General features: G+C 37.1%; 1 protein-coding gene across 2 annotated transcripts; it reads left to right on the plus strand.

Annotated features, from left to right (window-relative positions):
- grsm (probable aminopeptidase NPEPL1 granny smith protein) lies at nucleotides 1-26063 on the plus strand. Of its 2 annotated transcripts, none has more exons than XM_089637749.1 (12): nucleotides 1-80; nucleotides 4871-5028; nucleotides 5864-6037; nucleotides 6705-6876; nucleotides 7458-7627; nucleotides 8476-8577; nucleotides 11472-11594; nucleotides 14193-14338; nucleotides 16660-16816; nucleotides 17579-17755; nucleotides 24081-24191; nucleotides 25839-26063. In XM_089637749.1, exons 2-12 carry the CDS (start codon nucleotides 4885-4887, stop codon nucleotides 25998-26000), a joined length of 1638 nt encoding a protein of 545 aa, XP_089493875.1. In that variant the 5' UTR covers nucleotides 1-80; nucleotides 4871-4884; the 3' UTR covers nucleotides 26001-26063. The 2 variants fall into 2 exon arrangements, with proteins under 2 accessions (XP_089493875.1, XP_089493874.1); XM_089637748.1 differs by lacking the exon at nucleotides 1-80 and adding an exon at nucleotides 211-289.

Raw genomic sequence — 26063 nt, forward strand, 5'->3', positions numbered from 1 at the left:
TTCAACTTTGCCGGCTGCTATCTCGTGCCGGCTTCTTTTATACAATTTTGATAAAATTATTTATCTTAAAAAAAAACAAGGTAAGCGTTTGTAATTTACTACAATCCGTATTTAATTTCTCTACGAATAAGTATTGTTTTTTTTAGTTAATTATTCACTGTTTTTCTTCGTATGTTGGTATTGTACAATAATGTCATATTTCGAAGTTTATTTTTTATCGTAAATAGTAAACTGAGTATGTGGTTTGGTAGTAAATTATTTATTAAATTGAATGGATCTTTTATGACAAGTACGTGATGAAATATTATATTCGTGTGCAATTTGTAGATACTAAATTATCAACAGTTTTTGTAATTTATTTGAAGAGTTTTGACATTGTGATGGAAACTTAATCAATTTGGATTCGTAAAGAAACTTTCTCATTATTTAAATTTTACATTATAGGTACAATCAACTATTGCAAATTTAGTGTACATCACTCCTAAATAATAAGTGTGTTCAACTGTGAAATGTATTTTAGAAACGAAAAAAGATAAAAAAAATTTGGCATTTTTCCACGATTGTCAAAATATACGAAATTGGCATTCAAATTATAATTTCGTATGTTCACATTAATTGCTTTTTTCTACATTTCTGAAGTGTTATGAAGTAATTTATTACCCGATTCATAGGATAAGATAGAGATAGGTAGATAAACATTAGATAAGGTTAATGAAATCAATATTATATGTACCTAAATGATTAAAAAATGTGGGTGGGTTATGAGTTGGGAGTAACAAAATAAAAGCTATAACATTTTGTATTCTCCTACTGACTTTTGGTTTATACCTAAGGATGTGGTCTTAGTCTGCGTTCTATCCAGCCCCATAATTTTAGGTTTCTCCCTTCGTCCTGTAGCCTTGTTTGTTTTTTATTTTGAAAAATGCAATCATTTCCGGGTTACGAATAACATGACAATATTATATGCGAAAAATATTGCTTACGCAATGATGGATGACTTAGTTGACAGAGAAATTGATCCCACGATGCCTGGGTGGGACCCCAACATATTTGTCAACTAACCGTTCTTATTATAAATCAACCTCTTTGGTAGTCGCCTATCTTCCATCCTTGCTTAATGTACTATCCAACGGAGCATCCCGTAGCTTTATCCTACCGACTTTCTTTTGGTCATGTTTAAAATGAAGCATCAATGAGTCCGAAGAAGTGTACACATTTCTTCAGACTGATTCGTAGATGGTTTGAAAACTCGGTTATCATGAAGAGCATTATTTCTATGTTCCCGATGGTTAACTCCATCACCGACAGCATACACTGTTCTATCTCCCAGCCTGCAGGACTAACTTGCCAATGGTCATGTCGATGGGGAGAGCAATCTTGCTGTTGAACAGAATCAATTCGAATATCGACATTTAGCATCCATATCAATGAAGCTGCCTTTAAAAGCCAAACTTATGATATTTTTAAAATAATTAACTGAATTGAACTAAAACCCAATTTTATGAATCATATTATCAACAGTTTGTGTAACTCATGGTTGTATCTCGTCCACTCTGTAGCCCTCACTGGTCTGATGAGTGTTTTATAGAGATTGGATTTGATTTTTCTTCTTTGAAGAGGTGTCTTGGGTTGAATGTATTTGGAAACTTAATGCATCGGATGCTTGATGTATCAGGATGATTATTCTGTTGTTTATTAAGAATTGCATGAATTTTACTATAATTTGATTACAAAAACTAAGGTTGGGTTGTATCAAACTCGATCACCCATAAATCGATATCAGTATCATTTTTAGTATTACTTTGAATGGTCCTGAAATGAAAATTTGTAACAAATGTTCCTTTCCTTGTCTCCCCCTGACATCGTAGATTCCCATCCCATTTGAATTTCATAAACACATACGGAAATTTAAGCCTCGATTGCTCAAATATTTGGATCACGAAACACATTTCAAACGAAAGGCATTTCTTGTATTATTCTTTATTCTATGGTTCAATGTATCTAAAAACATTTACAAATCATTTGCCAGTGTTTAACCTTTGGAATACCGCTGTGCACTTGTTGACTCTAATTTCGTAATCTAAAAACTTGTGTTTTACAAAACGATGTTTTTGTAAATTACACCATCTTATCAGATAAGTTGTATTTATCAAATTTATATGTTAATAGAATTAGTGGTTATCCCAGAATAGCTACTTATGTTCAGAGAAATAGTTTTTCTTCCCCTCCTGTTACTAAAAAAAGGTTTGGCAAAGATATGTGATGATTTTTTATAGTTTTATTGTATTTTGGAAAGGTTGAGTTAAATCGTTTAAATAATTTTAATTCACAACTAAAGAACCGGACCACTCTCAAATATTTTTTACATGACTCTGATTGATCATTTTGATGACAAACGATTGTGATTCATTTAAATATGTTACAAATATATTTGTTAAAATAAAACCTTGAATTGCCATTGTCACCACGGCAATGTCGGCATAAAATGGGTACAAATGTTGCCACGGTGGCAATGCTGGCACGCTAGAGGTTAGTACACTAACAAAATATTAATTGTTCTCAATGTTCATTTAGTTCCCTTTTTTCTCTTCTATCACTTACACATAGTAATTACTGTCTATATTATCTGCTTTATTGTAAATATAGACAGTAATTTTCCCAGCTAAAACTCCAGTGAGCTTTGGAATATATGATGTATTTTAAATGGTCGAAGCATTTCCTTTCTGCTCATAGTACAGGGTGCGGCAGAGAGGACGGACGGTTTTTAAAAAATCATAAAATAGTTCATTTTTACTCAAAAACAAATTTATTGATGGAATCAGGTTTGCGAGGAAATAGCATTTGAGACAGTCAAGTGTGGAAAATCACATCAGGCATGTGGTGGCCAAAATTGTTGATGCAGTGCTAGAGGCGTTCTTGGAAGTTCGCGTAGACTCTCTCCAACATCGCTCTATATCATAGGGGTGAAAGCGGAGATCCATATACAAAATTCGCCTTACCGAACGATCACTGAGGCGAAGTGAAGCAGCATGTTTCCGGGCAGATCGAGTCGGACTGCGAAGAAAGGCTTGTCGAACGCGTTCAACATTTTCAGGAGTTCGAACTGTTCGCGGAGCTCCTCTTGGTCTTCTGTTGATCAGTTCACTACGCCTGTGAAGTTATTCAACCCAACGAAGGATGGTGTTTCGAGAGGGAACAGCTCTATTCCGATGAATGTTGAAGTGGCGACGAAACTCACGCTGTACGACGGTGACTGACTCATTATTTCGGACGAAACAATCATAGGCGAAAACGCGGTGCTCCACCGTCCACGGCTCCATGAAGACAACTGATAAAACAATGCTAGGAACTAACGAGTCAAGCGGCACCCCCCTACCTCTCTTAGATTGAGGGGGAGAGTACTACCCATCTCAAAAACGTCCGTCCTCTCTGCCGCACCCTGTATTATTTAAATCATATTTATTTATTTATTTGAAAAGATACATTACATGATATGGAAGGAAGGTTTTGACTGTCCAACTAGGAAGGTTCCCCTTTTAGGACAGTCAAATTAACAGGTTTCAAACTATCATACATATGATACAATGTACTATCATACATATGATACAATGTACACAATTACATAATAGTAACACTATCTTGTTGAATAATCTGACAAGCAAATTGAGTAGGTGAAAAAATGGGTAAAATTTAAAATTTGATAGAAAATATGTATGTGAAAGCGAAGATACAACTAGGCGTTTATGATAAATAATTATCAGGTTACATTTTTTAGTAATATTTCGGAATCAGTCCTGCCTAGATCTAATAACCATTTTGTATAGTTTTGGACCGAAGGATGACAATTCACAGAGTTTCAGCTGTAAAGGGATTTTGTTATATATTTTAAGCGAGAAATGAGAATAGTTATATGGAACGTTGTATTATCCTTTTCGTTTTTTATGTTTCATATTTTAAAATTTTTCATAGATTTAAAAAATAGTTAGACATAGCTCAGTAGTAACTATGTATTAGTAAATAAATGTACCCGCTGTCAACTATCCGATGTCAACTGTTTATTATATTATTTGTTATCTTGTAAAGATAAACATTAGATTATGAAATTTATTCAACTGCCGCTTTATCTCGGTTCTATTTGTGCAGTATCAAATATATATTTTTTTTTTTACAAACCCGGCATTTCTTCCTGACTTATGTTCTAAAGACTGCATTTCGGCTGTTAAATAATCTATCAAGCGGCTTGCACTAAACGGAGGTGGCTGCCAAAAGCTACGGTGAGTCATTGACTACTATTATAGTATCGACGGGTTCTGTACAGTACTCCCAGCTCCTGAGAGGTTAGCTTAACTCTGGTTTCGATGGATCCCCCATGACTGAGCTGGCCACTTTAGGTTACACTGAGCATAACAATAGACGGCTTGTTGGAAAGATTGCTTTCTTTGAAGGAGACCATTAGTTTCAATTGCCTTTATTCATAATTAGACACCATTATAGTTGAACCAAAACCAAAAGACTGTTGTCCAGAATGAAGCCCTTTTGCGATAGACAAGTGCGGTGTCACTCCCTTTCTGCGCACGGCAAAAGAAGTATCATTTGCTTGCGGCCTAGCTACATTAAATTTGACGAGGTTATTCTTACCCAAAGAGGAACCCGTCCCTAGGTGACCACCCATTTTCTGTTTTAAAGCCCTTTTGAGCTATTGGAATTTCCTCTTGATTTCTTCAATCAATGATGAACAGTTCAACTTTTTTCTTTAATAGCAAGGTAATAAATAATTAGTTTAGGTTAATACTTTAAGAAATTCGCCATTCTAGATGGTTTACTGTTATTAAATTATTATATTATATAAAGATAATACATTTTGTTCCAGGATATCACAGCAGCATGCCCCCCGTGAAGGTGGTTTTTGGGGCGCCGGCCGACAAGCGCCCCCGGCCCGTGCTGCTGGTGGGGCAACTGCGCCACCTGCAGGCCCTGGACTTCAAGGGAGCCCTTACCGGCAAGCTATCTTCTGATGTCACGGAAGCGGTAAGAAACATTTCCCTTTAGTGTAAGATCACGTTTCTGAAACAAACAACCTTTTCACTCTGTATAATGTTGGCTAAGTGTATTAGAGTCAAACTCTATTATTTGGGCCTATTGATGTATTATACGTCATATTTAGTCTATGTTTGGGCCCCATAAAAAAGCATCATACATCTTGAGCATTGAAAGAGAACATGAACATTTCTATCTGCTATCTGAATACGGTGGATGTCAAAATCTACGTTTTGTTCTGTACCTACAATGAGTTCGTAAAGAATTATGTTATTATTATTATTAAGATATATGCATATTTACTATTATTAGGGGGCTGCACATCTCGACACAGGAGTTCCATAGTGAGATGAGCGGCTTATGATTTTGTTGTAATATACCATTTTTTAATAAATAAATATCTGTAATACTATAATATTATGTACACAAATAAATTAAATTAACTCATAGAGTCTATAATATTTTATAATGTATTTCTTTTAAGCGAACTGTCAAAGTGCTGATTGCACGGGAAATTACATTCGATTCCAGATAAATTCGCTGTCTTTAACATATTTCCAAATAACAACCGTTTTTGAAAGCAGACGAAAAACTCTTTTCAGATATCAGTATTACAAATCGACATATGCAGTTAAATATATTAAAATTTTGAATGCAAACATAGATAAAGTTTTTGAAGTCGCTTACTGATGGTTTTTATCGTGTAAACTGTAATCATCATTTTATGCGAAACTAAAAAACATATTTGATTAGATAAAGGTACTATAAAAGTTATTATTTATTAAAAAATGTAAAATATTTTTTGAATGCTAAACATTGTTTGCAGATATGGACATCAGCCCTTGCCTCCATCCAGCCGGGGGAGACGTGCCCGCTGGTGCTGAAGGCCTCCGTGGCTGCCCTGCCAGCCCGTTGCTCCCGTCATTGCGCACCATCGCGCCCCGCACACCTTACCAAGGTGGTACGCAACTTCGCTAAAGACGAGGATCATAGCATTATTGTGAGTAGTCAACAACATCAAATTGTTAACCAAAAATCATTTATTTCAACAACAAGATATGACGCTGAGTCAGTCGTCAAATTAATATCTTTACGAATAACATTATTAAATTAATCTCAAGATTTGAAAACCCTTCTGGATGGAAGGAGAGAGACTCTCCCGATTAAGTCTTTAACTATTTGTTAATATTTCTTTATACCAGAGTTACTCTCGAGTACGTCACCAATAACCTGCTATACTGCAGAGCGAGCCGCACCAATTTGTTTATGAACTCATCTGTGGGGAGAACCCTAAATGTGGTAGATCAAAAGAACGATATGTTTATCATGTCCTATAATGTATGTATTTACATGGTTTTCGACATTTTATAAACAGTACAAAGTTATGAAAATTTATACATTTTCAATAAATCAATAAACTCGCACTGTGGAAACTTAAGTGGCAATCGGCTGGCGTATGAAATATGTATCACATATCTGCTCCCCCTTGACAGATAGCCTGGGTTCTCACTGCCTCGTAAACTGGTACTCCATCAACAGGATAAGGTGCTCTCACAGCTAGCATGATAATCAGCCACCTCTACAGCTGGTTTGGATTTCCAGTTTTAAGTCAACGAGGAACAAAATGTCCTATAAGCAAACGTTGAACAAAGTAACCTTTCTTTCAGGTGGTGTGCGAGAAGACGGAGATGTACGCGTCGGCGTGCGCCGTGGGGCGGGCCTACCCGGTGTTCAGCCGGCGCTCCGGCCTGATGGCCAACGGTGATGGGCAGGATGGGGGAGCCGAGGTCTCCTCGTATGTGGAATTTCTCCTGGCCACGCCCAGTGCACCCATCACCAGTGAGTTGACCAGTCCTTCATATCCCAATGTTCATATTTAAACCTAAATAATCAATACATAAAATATATAGTAAAACTTCCATCTAAAAATCTATCTAACCATCATGTCTAGGTACCACTACGTACAGACCGAGGTATAGACTGGCAAACAACTCTAATTTAGCACATACTCCTTGCTTCATTCATATTCCTTGATAACACCACACATAATTTGTGGTAGATGCTCTCAGTATTACCAATCAGAATCGAAACATTGCTTGGAATAGCTTTAGCCTAATTTGTTGACCAGAACTGAATAACCAGATGCTTGTGCGGTATTCATCTATAAAATAAATCATTGTGCCACTCCTACCAAATGTTGGAAACCATAAAACCTAAGTATTTCAACTTTGGAGGCTGCCACAACTGAATGTGATCCATCGGCAGCTGTCCCCGTACGCGGATGTCACGTATGTGATCCATGAAGTTTCAATTAAACAAATACACTGTTTCAAAAATGGTCATCATGAAATGTGTTAAAAAGGCCAGCGTTTTAAAGGTTAAAGTAGTTCGGTTATCTCATTTCCTATAATTATTTCCAGAGGGCAGTCTCGACGAAGGAGTCTGGAAGGCCCCCAGTGGGATCCTGGCCACCACCTCCTTGTCCGCCGATGACTTGAAGACCATGGCTGACGCCGTAGAGGCGATACGGCTCTCCGCTGCCATTGTTGACGCTCCTACCAATGAGATGAACGTGGATCACTTTCTGGAGGTAACCTAACCTTACCTTGTTCTGTCTTTGTGTGTATGTTGTCTATTTAATTATGTTTAAGCATTCTCAAATAATCTAATGACCATACTGATAATATAATGTTAACAGAGTGAAGTTAGCCTCTCAGAAATTGGGCGAACTGTACAAGACCTGCAAAGACTTTAATATTACACTACTACTGACTCGGTACAAATCGCAAGCGCGCCACGCTGTTGAATTAGGCAGCCACCTCTTTGGTTTGGGGTCCCCGAAATACCTGAAAAAATCATTGACATCAGAAACGGGAGGTGGTTTGATAGATTCACATATCTTAACAAACGGATTGCAAGCTTCGGAGCACAGACTTTATGTGGGAATGCTGTTCTTGTTCTACCGATATTTCAATGGAAGATGTTCTGAAAATCTAGCATCATTGATCCCATTGTCACCAGGCCATAGTCAGGAAACACGCCAAACCTGCGCCCAACATTTTTCAACTGAGAATGGGTCGCTTCTAAGACTCGTTCTTGCGTTCAGTAACTAGACTGAAATAATTTGCTCGCCTCTGCGTTTGCTCTTCAAGACCCAGGTTTAGTCCTTATTGGCAGTATTTGGAATTAAGTTCAATGATTTCATATTTTAGCTTTTTGGAATAACCCAATAACCTTCTTGAATCCATAATGTTTACATTCTTAAATAGTGTAATAATCTTGCTTGTTGAATGAGGTGGTATGAATTTCAGATCTATTGAATAAAAACGTAGTGTTATGCATTTCATGAACACTTGTTTCATCCCAAAATAATATACAGCTGATAATAATGTTTATTTTTTTCTGGATTCTAAATGGAAGATTGTTTCTTATTTTCAGAAAGTGATATCTGTTGGAAAAGAGTTCAAGATTAAGCCAAAGATCATCCGGGACAAAGAACTGGAGGAGCAGGGATTTGGCGGGATATACGGAGTTGGAAAGGTAAGAGTACAATTTTACACGTTGAAATGTATATCAAAAATTTCTTCTCGAATTTTACAACCAGAAAAACCAACAAATTTTACTACAGAAGTGTACACGACATTTTACAGTACTCTCTCAATAATTCGCCGCCCCAAAAAATGAACATGTCTCCAATTAGCAAAAGCGCCAGATTATAGTGCATGCATACAAAATTTGCTAGAAATTTTAACGGGTATTTCATAAAAACAACAAACACCGCCATGATCTTTCCTAAAATTTAAATTTTTGTTTTAAAGTTTAGTTGTCATATTTACATTTGCCAGAAGACTCTATTTTATAAACTTATTCAAACCAAAAACAATTCAACACGAAATGAGCAGAAACACATGCGATAGTTGCTAGCATTCATATAGAACTAACCGAAATGTCCTAAAACAGCAATAATTAAACTGGTGGCTGGTAAAATGGTCAACGAGAGCAAGCTAGACGGCAGTCCAATTACTTACTACATAACAGCCTTACTAAAGAAAAATCACTTCACAACTTTTTTTACACGTCAGTTTCCCCGCGAATGACTTTTGGTTTGTCATGTGACTAAAGTCACGTGTTTAATAATAATTTATATTCTAATGGCCAATTCACTATTTTATCAGCATAATTCTATATATACTATTATTGTTGTCAGTTTTAATCCATTTAATGTCATATTATAAATAATATAGCTTCATCTTATCTGAAAAAGCAATGTTATTTCCTACTAATTATTTTTTAATTGACTTTTACCGCGTGAATTTGACAAAACTTCCATGAAAGTGATGACTTATGCACAGAGGCGGATTTGCCCTTAGGCCTATGTAGGCCCGGGCCTAGGGCGGCCAGATATTAGGGGCGGCCAATCGTGACAAAAAAGTCACAGATGATAACAAGAAATTACTTCCTAAGTATCTAAATATTCTACGTACGAAATAGCGATATGCAAGAGCGTGTTCACACACAACGCGCCCCCACGCCCCGCAGCCGCCCTCGCCACACCTATCATGCTCCGTCGCTCGCCCGCTCGCGTATTTCCAATCCCTACCGTGATTCAGTTGCGCTAGTGACTGAACCGCGTTAGGTATTGTTATGCATAATAGCGTGTTCACACACAGAGCTATAATATGCGTGGGATAGCGTATTTCAGCATATCGCTCGCCATACTTTCCAATTTGGAATGAATGGACATACGCAAAGATATTAGAAGAACGAGATGTGCTATGAGCAGTTCGTACTGAGTGGAATTGTTTTGCCGAGTGTCGCCGGTTTTGTTCACCAATACTACTGCACACCTTCGCTTGCGCTAAGGTATCCGCACTAATACATAGAACAGATTTCTGTGCGTACACCTCCCGATACCGTTCAAAGTACCCTAATTAGGTAGTACTCCGGCTACGGTCCGGCGGCCAACATAGCATATCTCGTTCTTCTAATATCTTTGGACATACGTATGAATACATCCCTCCAACTGCGGTGCAAGGTGATGGGTCAAGATAGTCCGGCTGGAAAAGTCAAAAGGCCTCCCTCAACCAGTCTCTCTCGATCCGGCCCGCCACGCAGCAGGTGGGCAGACGTATCCGCCGCCAAGACCTGGACAAATCTCACCCCATGAACCATGAATGATAATGGCAGGAAAATTAAAACGGTTTTGACCCTAGGAACTTACTGAAAAGTTTGGATACTCCTGGTCAATATGATGGGTACTGAGAAAGGGGCGGCTACATGGTCTGGGGCCTAGGGCGGCCAAGACTACAAATCCGCCTCTGCTTATGCATGTGTAGGTACACACAAAGTTTAAAAAAATCTATGTTTATATTGATGACAAAATGTCTCATTTTTTTTATTATTCTCTGGGAATTGTTATATATAATATTTAATCATTTTTTTTAATCTTGCAAAATCTTAAAAAAAAGGACTGTGTTTTCAATGTTTTGATTAAAAATGTTTCTGCTTCACGTTTGAAATTAAAATATTGCAATTTTTAAACATTAAAGTATATTTCAAATACAAAAATCTAAAAGGTAAGAACATTTAGGACGGGTTGTTTCGGAGAATTTGAACAATTCATCAAATTTCAATGTTCATTTTCGGGTTCTGTGAAAGTCCTATTCAAGTTCTGTTATTATATCATTGTAGGCTAGTTGCTTGACAAAACTGAAATAAAAACAGAACTTGAAAAAATCTTTCACAGAACTTGAAAATGAACGTTGAAATTTGATGAATTGTTCAAATTCTCCAAAACAACCCGTCCTTAATATACCTTTGAAAAATTCCGAGATTCAGTGAGAACTTATTTGAAGTTTATACAACAGATAAACAACCCGCTTTGACTGATAAGCAATGTATATATCTTATGTATCTTTCCATGAACAATTTTATGTCAGTTTCTATTTTACGTTTCAATTAGTAAGGTTTTCACACACACGGTCGTTTATCAATTGAATAAAATTTTCACCACATTTCTTTTAGTAAGACCGTAAGTGTGTGTAAGATAACATGTCAGTGTAAAAAGCTTGACCATCGAGTCCAGGCACACGGCAGACTACTGAATTGATTTTGTGCTTCCGTCTTGTAACAATAACGGCGGATTATAGTTGTTACCGGACAATTGATTGGTGTATTACTGAGAGATTACTGTTATATAAAGATCGTAAGTGCATCCAACGGTTGTGTTACGTAGCCACCTCTGGTTTGAATTCCACAGATATCTGCAAAATCTATTTACTTCAAAAACAGACAATCAATCATCTGATAGATTCTTGGAATACATATGTTATGTAGGAATGCCGCATTTGTTCTACCAGTATTTTAATCGTACCACCTATTCTATTCCCTGTCCTATGTGGAGCTAATATAATGTATTTTTGTTTGGATTTCAGGCAGCAAACTGTCCTCCAGCACTGGCCGTGCTGAGCTGGACTCCCGAGGGGGCCACTGAGACCGTGGCCTGGGTGGGGAAGGGAATTGTCTACGATACCGGCGGTCTCAGCATCAAGTCTAAGGTTAACAATCCTATATTATTATCTAACACAATCCAATTTGTTTCCATCGCTTAATCCTTAGTTTCTCACTCTGGATCACTGAGGGAGCTAGTAGGTCTATTATTAACTCTTGAGTGCTGAAAGTGCCCATCAGACACATGAGAAATTTGTATCGTACGCTGCCGTGGTAAAAATGAGTTGCATCGTTAAAAATTTATCTTATTCGATTGGCAACAAAATAAACAATGAGATAAGAATTCTTGCTTTTTGTTTCGTAAAGAACAGTCGAGAAGCTGAAATGTCAAACTTTCTCTTTAGTGAAAGTAAAAAAATTTACACGCTTACCAAAGTCACTGTATTTATCTTCAGGAAAGACTTATTAAAAGTATAATAGAACTTCAAGATCATTTTTGTATTTTTTTATTATTTATATATTTTTACTTGAAAGAGAGAGAGAGAAACAATTCTCTGAATATAAGTACCTATTCTGGGAAACTTATGGTAGATTATGTATTATTTTTGAAGTGAAACTTCTTTAGGCGCGTAATGGATTTTCGGGGACGGAGTAAAACCGAGTCAGGATCGACACGAAAATGCGGGTACCCCCACCACCGCTCACCGTTCACTGTCCCTCTCTCACCATATGCGCTTGTTGAGGTGGGGGAGCCGCTCACGAACGTTCTCTCTCTTCTCTTCTTTCCTCTCTCTCAGACACCAGCGAACTGCGCCACGCCAAGCATCAGCTGCTTGGTTAGTATACTGCGTCGTGAGTGTAATACGAGTGAAATACGTAATTGATTGTGGTTCATACGGTTTGGTACAGAATTTAGTACTGTTAGAAAATATTGAGAAAGGAGATATGACGATATTCTCATTCAATTGTCAAAGTATTAACAAACATGCAACAGATTTACGAGGTAATGTTCTAAAAAATTCGGACATATTGATGCTTTCCGAAACTTGGCTTGACGATGACAGGCATGTTAATGTTGAAAATTTTGATTGCATTGTACAATACAAGAGACCCAGTGTTAGAGCGGGTGGTGTCGGTATATATCAAAATGTAAATAGACTCCAACATGTTGTGGTAAAACATAATGACGTTCATGCCCGTAACCATGAATTCGTTTCTAGTCATACATCCTCCGTTGGGGATTTGTGTGCTGCAGAATGCTCTCTGGCTAATGGGGAAAAAATTATTATGGTGTCAATTTATATCTCACCAGGTAAATCGATTACTGATATCAAAGATTTTATCCACCATGTGCTTCTGCCATACACAGAGGGTGGTTCGAGGCTATTGAATAAGAATTATCACGAAATTCCTATGATCATTTCGGGAGATTTTAATGTTAATTTTGCGAGGGAAGAATCTGTAGAGTTATTGAACTTTTTCAAAAACACCCTCAATTTGGATATTGTTAATGATAGGAACACTAGCACGACTAGACACGGGACAACAATCGATGCAGTTTTTGCACGATTCATTAAGGATTTAAGTGCTCATGTATATATCTCGCACTTTAGTTACCATAACCCAATTATCACGACATTAGGAAATGATATTCATGAAATTGACAATGAAAATGGCACATGATTGGTAAATTGTCATTGTAATTTCTTTGTAATTTTTAATTGTAATATTGTTATTTATGTAATATTGTATACTTGTGAATAAATTGAAAATTTTTGGAACTATACATTAATCGAACGTCATTCATCTATAAGAAAATATTAGAAAAAGCAAATCCATGCTTCGTCGTTGAATTATTTAACCTCTAATTTTCAAACTAACCTAAGAGAGAAAATAGAGATGATGAAATGAAAATAGAGAGAGAGGAATAATAGAAGTTTCACTTCTGTCTTGCGTAGGCTTGACACACCCACTTTTTTTTTTATTTATTTATAACTATATTAACACCCTTTTTATGGGTTTTTACGTAAATGTATAAACACATCCCGTAAAACGGTATAATTTACTAAACATAATTTTGCAAAAAAACATGTATGTTATTATTAAAATAGAATCAGCTGTTGCACGGCGAGCCGCGTGAAAATTGACGAAGGTATTAGGTCGCTGATAAAATGTTATGATTTTTAATAAATTTATTCTTACCTAGCTGACGTGTACCCTACGTAGCTCGACTTTTCTCTACTTTCTATAAATATAATATTCTTCTATTATATACATAAACCTTTTGTAAGAAATTCTCTAAATGATAGTGAAAACCCTATTAAAATCTCTTGCGTAATTTAGAAGAACTAAACGCACAAACAGACAGACACAAATAGCGACTTTATTTTATACTATTTAGAGATAAGTTCCTTTTTTAATTAAACCTAACAACATCTAAATGTCATGTACTATGTGCTGAAATATCAAAACCAAAATAAATTATAAGGTTTTCGTTATATCTCCCAACAATTTGATCTGAGTAAATGACATGTCCCCTTTTAAAAATAAACAATTGAATTGAGGATGCCAAAAATAAATTGTATATAGTAAATATGATATCCACCGCTTCATTGCAAACACTTTGCCCTCCCCCGTATAACGAATGTACGATTGTGAAGATGTTGTTCCCATTGTTGATAGATTGATTGCTTGATTGATTGCAGACTGGAATGCCGGGCATGAAGCGCGACTGCGGCGGAGCGGCCGCCATCCTGGGCGCTTTTCAGGCGGCCGTCCGCGCCGGCTTCCAACAGAACCTCCATGCCGTGTTCTGTCTCGCCGAAAACAGCGTGGGACCGGATGCAACCAGGTACATTTCCGTCTTCTATTATTTTGTTATTGTACACTGAATGAACTCGACTGCTTTTGGTACGGGCTTTGTAACAGAGATTTCGTTAACGAGTAAATAAATTGAGGCTGAAAACCAGATGGGTTTTCTTTCAACTCTTTGGTTTTTATATCATAAATTACTGCCCAATCTGCTAGGTCTTATTCACGCCTGAAAACTCCTGCCGTAGTCGACATAATTCATAATTTTAGCGCAGCACAGCACTACAAGTGGAATAGTGCTATTGAATTAAATATCCAAATAAATTTATATGCCGATTTATAATTGCCTGTATAATTTCAAGAATTTTAATATAGCTATCTTCTCAAATATTAAAATAAGGATGTGCACTGTATGGTAATTTAAGGTGAAACAGAAGCGACAATTCTCATACAATAACTGTTTGTTCTATTATTTTTATTTATTTTAGTTCCAAAAAAATATTACTAAAAATAAGATTGGCGCAAATATCTAATCCATTGTTATATCACTTATAATAATCAAGTCATTAGTAAAAGTATTTATTCTTCATCCCATTTATGTTGGTGTTAGTGACACCGGTAGCTGAAACACGCACCCTGCAATATAGGTAGGTACTCCCGGCTTACATTAGAATGAGATATACTTGTGTGTAAAAGTGCTCAAGATATACATTCATCGGACCCGCTTTCAGCACACTCGTATTTTGTATCCGTATAGTAGTTAATGTTAATGTTTGTGGTAAAAAGGTCAAAAGATTGCATGAAATGATAAAATTTTCCTTTTTTATAAAAGTTCAAATATTGTTCGGTCCAAGGAATATTATTATTATGAATACAATTCATAGATCAAGCTAGCTTATATTGAGGGATCAGTAGGATTATAGGTCCAATTAGAAGCTCTACCAAGCCGAACCCTCTGATATGAAAATATCTTGAGTCGGTGAATTATTTTCCCATTTGATCTCTGGTGATTTGACGTGTTATTCTTGTATTATTTTGTATTTATAATGCTTATATAATGCACTTGCATAATGTGGATTGACTTGATGATCATTTGTGGAAAAGTGTGTGGAAGGGTTTAGTTTTTCCTGTGAGGAAGATTTAACCCGGACATAAAGTCGGAAATAATTTGTACAGCCCAGTTTCGTGTTATTCTAAAACAATGAGTTATGATATTTTTTACAAATTTTTGCTAGGTACTATAACGGCCTTCGTGGTCGAGGGGTAAGGATCTCGACTAGCACGCTGGAGATCGCGGGTTCAAATCCCGGCGTGCGTAAATTTTATTTCACAAATTACTCATTTAAAATAATATATAGTATATTTGCGGCACGTTCCAGAGTGGAAGATACTCTCAGTATCGCCCTGGTGTAAGACCACCATTCAGAATTGAAATATTGCTTGAAATGAGGGGAAGATGTACACGGAGCGATAGGAGAGGGGGAAAGATTAAAAACAACAATTGCTCAGGTAACTGATCAAGTTATATAATTTAGACCAATGATACTCAACCTTTTTCTTCTGCGGGTCACATTCATATATTTGTAAAGCTACGCGGGCCGCAACACTATACTGCTATGACAAAATATATCATGAAACCCACCACCCCCGTTTTAAAAAATTCAAAATGAGTGCTCCCCACAAAATATTTGAAATCCATGGGGGGGGGTTGTTACAGAACTTCGCTGAAAATAAAATCCGCACAGCCAAAAACATCATTTATGTAATTCCATACAACAATTTTTCGAAATCCATAGGGGGGGGGTAGCTACGGAATTACATTATATCGCCTTTTAGATTTTTTTCGTCGCCGATTCTCGTTCTGAGTAGCCTAAATGGCGATAAATCGCCTTCGGTTGGCAACACTATTAACTTTGGAGCTGTCGAAAATGTATGTGTTGCCACGAGCAAAATTATGCGCGCATATTTGTCTGTCACATCTTTGTTTTTGGAGATAGATCTAGCGTGTGCAGTAGCAACACTCTTATACCAGATCTGATGTTGACACGACAACGGCTATCCTCTTCGGGTTTCAATGTCTGTACGTCAAACTCTGTACTGTACGGCCGCAGGTTGAGTATGATTGATTTAGACCATGCCCACAAGTATTATGATTGTGTTATAAACATCTGCGATAACTGTGTGGGATTGTATGGCGAACGATATTGTGAGATAGGCCAAGCCCACAAATGTTTTCATATTATATCCTTAATGATGTCTAAAATATTTTTGCTTTTTCATTAACATTTTCAAACAATGCGCCTGTTTTTATTGAAGTATTGATTGTATATTAATGATACGACATACTGTTTTGTGCCTCAGACCTGATGATATCCACACCCTATACTCGGGCCGCACAGTGGAGATCAACAACACTGATGCTGAGGGACGACTGGTGCTAGCCGACGGAGTGGCGTACGCACAGAAAGACCTCAAGGCAGACATCATCCTCGACATGGCTACACTCACTGGTGCCCAGGTAAACAAACACTGCATATTATTTAACCTACAGCACTTTCTCACTAATCTGCCACTGCGAAAACTGCGCAAGTGTCCCAATTAATGAAAGCAGTGGAATGTAATGCATACATACCAAATATGCAAAAAATTAAATAGGTATTTCATAAAAAAGAAAAACACTTATCGATCTTTCATTAAATTTTAATTCTTGGTATGAAGGCCTATTCACATTTCGATATTCGCTATCACTGTGGGCAGCAAAAATTGAGCAGGTATGCAGTATTCTCATTCTTCAAACCTACGCAGATTTCACGATAGCGCCTGTTTCGCAAAACAAGCGAAAAGATACCGTCTACCCAGGCGGAATTTACAGGGTTCAAGTTTCACGCTAGCCTCGAAAGCTCATACAAATACGCGGCGGATATCGCTTACATCTGAATAGGCTCCAAAAAGATAAGGTGTCATGTTTATGCGTGAAGACTCCATTTATTCATCCAAAAAATTCGTGGCAGAGCAAAATGAAGAGAAACACTTCCGACAGTTGATGGAATAAACAGAGGACTAAGCGAAAACCGAAATGTCCTAAAACAACAATAATTAACCCTGGTATCTGATAAAATGGTCAGCGAGAGCAAGCTAGATAGCGGTATTGTAACTGAGTGTGTAAAAGTAAGATAAACCCAACCTGTCGGTGTACAAAGCTTGACGCTCAAATCTACGTACGAGTTGTAATTGAATAAATTTAATATTGAGTTGTAAAGTTTTTTTAACATATTTTTAGGGAATAGCGCTGGGTAAATACCACGCCGCCATTCTAGGGAACAGCGAGCAGTGGGAAAGCGCCGCCTGTGTGGCAGGCCGCTCCTCTGGGGACCTTGCCTTCCCCGTGCCCTATGCGCCCGAACTACACTTCTCTGAGTTCACTTCCGCGCTGGCCGATATGAAGAACAGTGTCATGGTGAGTCGATCATTTCCTTTTTCATATTTTTTTCAGTTGCTTACTCATTGCTGACGATTGTGACCCCCACTCCAACTTCCATGGTTCACAAGGCTCTTCCACTCCTCGCGATCGAAGGACTGTGAAGGCCGACGTTAGACGGGGAATCAATAACTATTTTACCATATTTTAGGTATTTAACTTCTCCAGTGCCAAAAGTTCCCAATGGATATAAAACAAAATTGTATCCGTTCAGCACCGGCATATCCAATTGGTAACAATTCTTTCTGTTTGTGGGATTTTTACCATCGGCACGCCACAGTGGTACAAGTTTGCGTGAGCTCGGCATTCCAAAAGTTTAAGTCCATTCTCATGGACCTTTTATCCATTTGCACAATCTAAACTTGAATATTCTGTAGAAGAATTTCACTGATACTGAAGCTCCGTTCCGACACGGTACTGACACGTGACTGATTTGTGTGAATGGATCTTTATAATGTAGAGCTTATATTATGGCATCTGAGGAATGTGTTATATTATGTAGTAATAAGACTTTTTTTTATTTATTTATTTAAGGAGAAAACACAGATACAGACAGTAATTAAAAGATAATTTTGTAAAACAATAACTTGAGAATTCGCCTGCATCCTAACTATTTCTCACTGATTGACTGGTAGATAACAATTTTAAATATTTTTTACATGTAAATAAGGTAAAATTATTTTGTATATAGATAATGCTCAGTATCAAATAAAAGTGTACAAATATTTTTTATACAAGTTTAGAGATAAATCATAAAAAAGTACTTAAAGAGTATAGTGAATGAAGTAAGTACACATTTTAATCTTTTTTTATAGTAAAACAGACTTCAATTTCCTACCAAAAGTACTATATGTATCAAAAAATATGTCGGAATCCTTCAGGTTTTGGTTTTTATTATACAATTCGCACATTCTTCTGATTGGATCTCTGACACCAGCATTTGTGCGCGTCCGGCTAATATGGAATAAGTCGTTAAGCCTCGTCGTTCTGAGTGGTATTTTAAAGTTTATTAGATTGAGTAAGCCAGGACAGTCGATAAAGTTGTTACAGATTTTGTACAAGGTCATTAGGTCAAGGTAAGTCCGCCGGTTAGTAAGAGTGGAGACGTTATATTTCGAGAGCATATTTGTGTATCCCCGTTTAGGTGCGCTCATTCTGTGGTTGAGGTAACGCAGAAATTTCTTCTGGATACTTTCAATATTTTCTTTATAGATATCGTAAAGTGGAGTCCATATGGAGGTGCAGTATTCAAGTTGAGAACGGACCAGCGTATAGTAAAGCAGAAGGTAGGTTTCAGGCTTTCGAAATACGCGGCTGTTTCTGATAACAAAGCCTAGCATGCAGTAAGCTTTATTCACAATGTTTTTAATGTGCGCATCGAAATGAAGTTTGGAATCAAAAGGTACGCCAAGATCTCTTATACAGTATACACGATCTAGTGAATAGTTGCCTATGTAATAATTGTGTATAATAGCGTTATGATTTTTAGTGAAGCTTATTTGTTTACATTTATTGTAACTTAGGTAAATTTTGTTTTCATTGCAAAACGCTTCGAACCTTACTAAGTCTCGTTGGATGAGCAGACAATCATTTAAATTCCTAACAATAGCAAATATTTTTATGTCATCGGCGTAGAAGAGAAATAAACAATGCATGAAACATTCAGAAACTGTATTAATAAAAAGTATAAATAAAAGCGGTCCTAGAATTGATCCCTGTGGTACGCCAGAAGTAACCGGTTCCCATACGGAAGTATGTCCTCGTAACGATACAGCTTGCTGTCTTTTTGTTAAATATGAGATGAACCAACGTAATAAGTTTCCCCTAATTCCGTTATATATAATTTTTTTAATAAGAATAAGGTGATCAACCTTGTCAAAAGCCTTTTTGAAATCGCAGTAAATTGCATCTACCTGATGGCCTCGATCCATGCTAGTAAACAAAAAATTAGAGTAAATAAGTAAATTACTCACGGTAGATTTGCCTTTGACAAACCCGTGTTGTTGTTCTGTAATTTTGGCAGCAAGCTGGGGATTTATATTAGTATGGACAAGTCTTTCCAACAGTTTAGGGATTGCCGAGAGAATGGATATTGGCCTGTAGTTTTCCACTCGTTGACGCGAATCACCCTTGTGGACCGGTATGATGTAGGCCAGCTTCCACCTACCAGGGAAAACCCCATCACTCAGACATTTATTGAATATTATGGTAAGCGGCACACACAGTGACGACGCAGCAGATCTAAGGAAAAACGCCGGAATTCCATCGTGACCCGCACCTTTGTTTATGTCTAGCGACTTTAAACTTGATTTCACTTCTTGTTTCGTTAGTTTAATCGTGTGAATATGCGCAAGTCCTGAGTCGTGAACTGATTCAAGTTGATCAATGTCTATTGTGTCATTGACGGAGGAGGATTCAAATGTTGACTTGAAGAATTCAGAGAACATATTACAGATTTCCTGGGCATTATTAGATTCACGTCCGTCAAAGGACATAGCAGCAGGATATCCGTCGGAAGACTTTAATGAGGATATGTATGACCAAAAACTTTTGATATTGTTTTGCAATGAACTTTCGACGTTGTCGAAAAATATCTTTCGAGATTCACTAGACAACTTCTTGTATGTTGCACGTAAGAAGGAAAATTCACGATAGTCAGAAAGACCTTTGTATGTCTTCCATTTGAGCCAGACTTTGTCCTTTTTCCGTGATAGCCTAATAATTTCGGGGGTAAACCATATGGGAAATTTTTCATTTCGTCGTGCCATTAATGGAATAAACTTATCAATTACATTGTTTATTATTAAATAGAATTGGTCTACTGCTTCTTCTGCTGATAAATTTGCGATTTCAGACTTCCAATCAATACAGTCAATGTCATTGTTAATTTGCGTGTAATCAGCTTTCCTGAAATTTCGCCTACGCTCTTTGTTGTTTTTAATTTTTGATTGAATCGCGGAGGATATTTCGAATTTCAGGGCTGGATGGTGTCTATCCTCTGAAAGGAGAGGGTCGTCGCTATGTGTAACTTTTGTTTCGCAACTATAAAATATAAGTTATTATTTTTCGGAATAACTTTTTATTGAGTAAAACCTCAAATTGTAATATTTAAATATTGAAGACAATATTAGTGATTTCTTAAACGAAAATCTGAAACAGAAAAATCAGAAAAGGAAACGGTCACATCTGGGACTCGAACCCAGGACCCTTGTCTTTCCGGGACAATGCTCTACCAACTGCGCTAATGGGACCCTATCCTACTCGGTCACTTTTAACTGTATCATACTTCGAATAAGAACTACCAACATTGTCTTCATTTTCTTCACCGCACATTTTTATTGGCAACTATCTTTATGTATGATCGCAAGATTCAACCCGAACTAAATGCAATCCTAGACAGCGTCTTATAGATAAACCTATCTTATTGTTTTTATTTTTAATGTGCGACATCTATTGACTTTTTCTACAAGTCTAGAAAATGAATTATTATTTTTCGGAATAACTTTTTATTGAGTAAAACCTCAAATTGTAATATTTAAATATTGAAGACAATATTAGTGATTTCTTAAACGAAAATCTGAAACAGAAAAATCAGAAAAGGAAACGGTCACATCTGGGACTCGAACCCAGGACCCTTGTCTTTCCGGGACAATGCTCTACCAACTGCGCTAATGGGACCCTATCCTACTCGGTCACTTTTAACTGTATCATACTTCGAATAAGAACTACCAACATTGTCTTCATTTTCTTCACCGCACATTTTTATTGGCAACTATCTTTATGTATGCTGCTTTTTTATCTTTCTTTATGTATGCTGCTTATTTTCTTCACCGCACATTTTTATTGGCAACTATCTTTATGAACGCTGTCTAGGATTGCATTTAGTTCGGGTTGAATCTTGCGATCATACATAAAGATAGTTGCCAATAAAAATGTGCGATGAAGAAAATGAAGACAATGTTGGTAGTTCTTATTCGAAGTATGATACAGTTAAAAGTGACCGAGTAGGATAGGGTCCCATTAGCGCAGTTGGTAGAGCATTGTCCCGGAAAGACAAGGGTCCTGGGTTCGAGTCCCAGATGTGACCGTTTCCTTTTCTGATTTTTCTGTTTCAGATTTTCGTTTAAGAAATCACTAATATTGTCTTCAATATTTAAATAAAATATAAGATCTAAGAATTTATCGTTGTGGTTTGGTATACTATTATATTGGAGTAAGCTCATCAATGCCATTGTTTGAAGCAAAGTATGCGATGTAGCCGTGTTCTAGGAGGCAAGACCATGATTGTAGCCTTCAGAAAATGACCATGTTAGAGTAGGTAGATTCAGATCTCCTAGAACACAAAACATATTATTTGGTTCTGATGAAAAAAGGGATTCCAGGTTTTTGGAGAAAATATCATAAAACGTTGTTGGCGAGACAGGAGGTATGTATACAGCACATATGATGAGATTGAGAGACCTTACTGGAATAGATACGAAGATTTGTTCAATCTGATTTTTTTCCCAGTCATCGAGACGGGAAGCTGAGAGCTCCTTGCGCACTGCTACTAGCACACCGCCTCCGTCCATCTTACCAGTAAGTATACGGTCCCTATCTCGTCGGAACACCGTGTACCGTGAATCTATGAATTCGGCCGTATTAACACTTGCTACTAGCCACGTTTCAACTAGAACTATAATATCATAGTTATTCGATGAAATGTTAATAAGTAGCTCCTGAGTTTTGGTCTTAATACCACCGCAGTTCTGGTAATAAACAGATAAAGATGATGAGGTCATTTTATTAGTGTAAGTGTGCCCTTCGACTTATTCCACATTCGCGAGAGCGGTACATTGAGTAGGACGTATGAAACATCAAAATTATTTATGAAACAAAGATTACTCAGTGTAAAATATTTTAAAATTGTAAAATGTGAATTAATATGAAAGAGACATGATAGTGCTATATTATAATAGTGGAGGTATTGCGCTGTAAACAAAAATATTAAGTAAATTTCTATGAAACAAACGAGTGAACAATAGCAACAGTAACGAGTGTGTTGTAGAAGTCACATATTCTGTTGATCGTGAGTCCTAATTCTGTTAAGGTCTCCCTCACGACGTATGGTGACCACTCGAGAGAGATCATTCCTTTTTGCCAGGATACTGCCATTCCGCACCCATACGTATTTATAGCCATTTTCTTTTCCGGCGGCACGTGTTTTTCCAAAAAGTATTTTATTTTTTATTGTCAGGTGCTCATTAACATAAAAGTTAGTGGTGGGAGCGCCAAGTCCTAGTTGGTCTGTTGTGAGGCCGCGGCGAGTCCTTACCGCAGCGATGACGTCATCACGGAGACGTTTTATCGTAAGCTGGACGACTATGTTGCGTGGACGGTTGGAAGGCGACGAGTGACCGCGAGCGACGCGGTGCACCGCCACCACAGCGCTACTTGGAAGCGGGACATTAATAATGGACCCCATTCTCTCCAGTAATGTTAAAAGATTTTCACCTTTTGCCTCGGGAACGCCGTGAATGTCTAGGTTACACACTCTGCTACGCTGCTCCATTTCATCTTGAGCGTCTCTGATTGATTCCATTTCCTGTCTTAGGCTGGCATTTTCTTCCTGGAGAACAGTTACACATCCCATAATTTTGGTGTACTGGTCCTTCCACTCATTTGACAGCGCGTCTAATTTTTGATGAATGGCCTCAACTGCGAGTTTACTTTCAGTACGCATCGTTTCGAGTTTCGATTCAAAGAAGTTGATAAGGGAGTCTGTGTCAATGTTTATTATTGACTGGTGCGTTGCCGACGGTGAGTCCATGGGGCCAGATTCAGTCAATAGAGGTGATGATGGTGTTTTCTTCAAACTGCAAACCTTGCTGCGAGATTTAGACATTTTGGTTAGTTAATGTTTTTCTAATGCCAAAATGTGCAAATAAAAAAAAAAATATATATATATATTTTTGTTTTTTTTTTTTTTTTTTAAAGCCAGTAGGATTCGAACTGAGGTTCTCTGAAACTCAACAAAGAAATGGCGAGCGCTATTTGTATTGGGGTGAAATATTTTAGTAATAATAGCGTTAGCACTAGGATTTTGTGTTTATTTAGAATACTTACTTACGCTAAAGTGGAAGGTGGTTTATTGTAGGTACATTAGTATTAAGCTCAAGATATTGGATAAACGATTCACGAGTAATTAAAAGTGATGAAGATATGTGACCTGTCTAAGTGAAGAGTCCCGAATGGCATTGTTTCTGATTGATGCATCCAGTACGGTATACCGTTAGTGTTTTGAATAAATATTTGTTTGTTCCAGGATCGCAACAACGCGCAAGTCTCCTGTGCGGGACTTTTTGTGGGGGCCCAACTAGGCTGGGACTTCCCCGGGGTGTGGATCCATGTGGATATGGCTAGCCCCGTGCACACGGTATGTTCCAAACAAACCATTAATAATAAAAATGAATCCCCTCGAAAGGATATACATTATTTCTCAAGGTACATAACAATGAAACGGTCACAGTAAAAAGAGATATTACCTCAATTATTGAAAAATTACTATTGTCAAAATTATTCTGCGCTAGGGACACCCACATTCTAACTTGTGTTAATTTTTGTTCATTCTAACTTTTGTTAATTTTTCAGTGCACATTTAACTGTTTTAATTTTTTTGTTGCAATTAAAATTTTCAAATATTTAATTTACGTCTAATGAATGTAATCTAAATTCAGTAACCAATCGCAAGAATCTTCATTGTTCCCCATATCGTGCAATGGAACCATATTCAATATTATGTCGGGAACATAAAGTACAACATTTGTATGAATGACATTGAAGCCAAATCTAGAATGAGGGGAAATCACCTGGCAGCCACCTCGTATTACAAACTTTTGTATAAAATATAAAATGGACATAGTGTATAGTGGGAATGGAAAGTAATATAATTGTTAATGCAATTATTTATATATACACCTAAAAAAGCTTTTACATAAAAGTGATACATGATGCAGTGTACATAGGAGAATATCTGTATTATACAGGAGATACTGACAGTAAATAGATGTAATCCATTGAAAAGTAGGTACAAAATACACAGTTGTAAAATTGTGATTTCAAGTATAATAACAAAATATTAAGAAATGATTAAAAAAAAGAAAACTAAATAAAAAAAAAACTAAATTTGAAGCAATATTAGTAAAACGTAAGAGTAACATAAAGTAAAAAAGAAATTACAACAACGCTACATATAAGACAAATCATTAAAACTAACTAAACTAATTATTACGGCTTATGAATGTTTTTTGGGTGTTTGGTGAGACATGTTATTAAATAATTTAAGTAGGTACATCTCCCCCCCACCTAGCGTCTTTCCTAATATATACAAATACACAAACCAACAAATAATTGATTTTACACAAATGTTAAATAGGTAAGTTTTTAGATTTTCACGGCCAAAAGCATTTTTGTTGTTTGTTTTTGGGGTGTTATGCCGTGTTGCGCTAACTCCTTCTTTAGCCGACGTTCGGATCTACACATCTTCGGATCTACCGGATCTGCCCTGATGATGGACACTGCAACGCTGTCCGAAACGTCGGCTAAAGAAGGAGTTAGCGCAACACGGCATAACACCCCAAAAACAAACAACAAAAATGTTAAATATATATAATTTTTTTTACATTGTGTACCTTTTAAGTTTTAAATTGCCGTGTTAGTCAGTTTTAGTTTTTCCTTGAGTGAAGTTATTTCGTGTCAACTACTTAGGAAGGTTTTTTGGAAATCTATTAGGTACCAAAACAAAGGTAGACTTTTTTTAGAGGTGATAATTTTTATTTAATCAGAATAAATTAAAAAATGTATGGGGGAGGGCACCATCAGTACTTACCGCTCAATGCGTCAGATTTCGTGAATGCAGCCCTACGTATTTGATTGATAATGTATGTAATTTCAGGGCGAACGCACCAATTGTCCCAAGGGGACCCCCATGCCTCTTCCAACCCAGCAAGCCTTTTGGATATAATTGACATAATTGTAAAGTAGATTATTAATTATTTAATAAATGTCCTTATTATTATTCCAGGGTGAGCGTGCTACAGGCTATGGAGTGGCCCTCCTCAGCGTGCTGTTTGGCGACCGCACCAAGTGCCCTTTGCTTCGGGCCCTGGCCCCCAGCGTACCCCTCAAGGGGGCCCCTGTCCCTGTCGCCACCCCTACACCCAGCAAGCGCTCTCGACATAACTGACCTTAACCATACGATACTTGAATGCCGTTAACTAGATCAGTAAATAAATAAATACGTATTACA

This window comes from Hesperophylax consimilis, chromosome 12 (genome assembly GCF_061612785.1).
Source record: "Hesperophylax consimilis isolate HC1 chromosome 12, BYU_Hcon_1.0, whole genome shotgun sequence".
NCBI classification, from domain to species: Eukaryota; Metazoa; Arthropoda; class Insecta; order Trichoptera; family Limnephilidae; genus Hesperophylax; species Hesperophylax consimilis.

What these genes read in the sequence shown, in the direction of transcription:
- grsm (XM_089637748.1), top strand. Translation starts at nt 238, where the DNA reads ATGTGGTTTGGTAGTAAATTATTTATTAAATTGAATGGATCTTTTATG. An exon ending in GTCTCAGCATCAAGTCTAAG is followed by an intron (nt 11,595 to 14,192) that starts GTTAACAATCCT and finishes GATTGATTGCAG; the next exon opens with ACTGGAATGCCGGGCATGAA. An exon ending in ATATGAAGAACAGTGTCATG is followed by an intron (nt 17,756 to 24,080) that starts GTGAGTCGATCA and finishes TGTTTGTTCCAG; the next exon opens with GATCGCAACAACGCGCAAGT.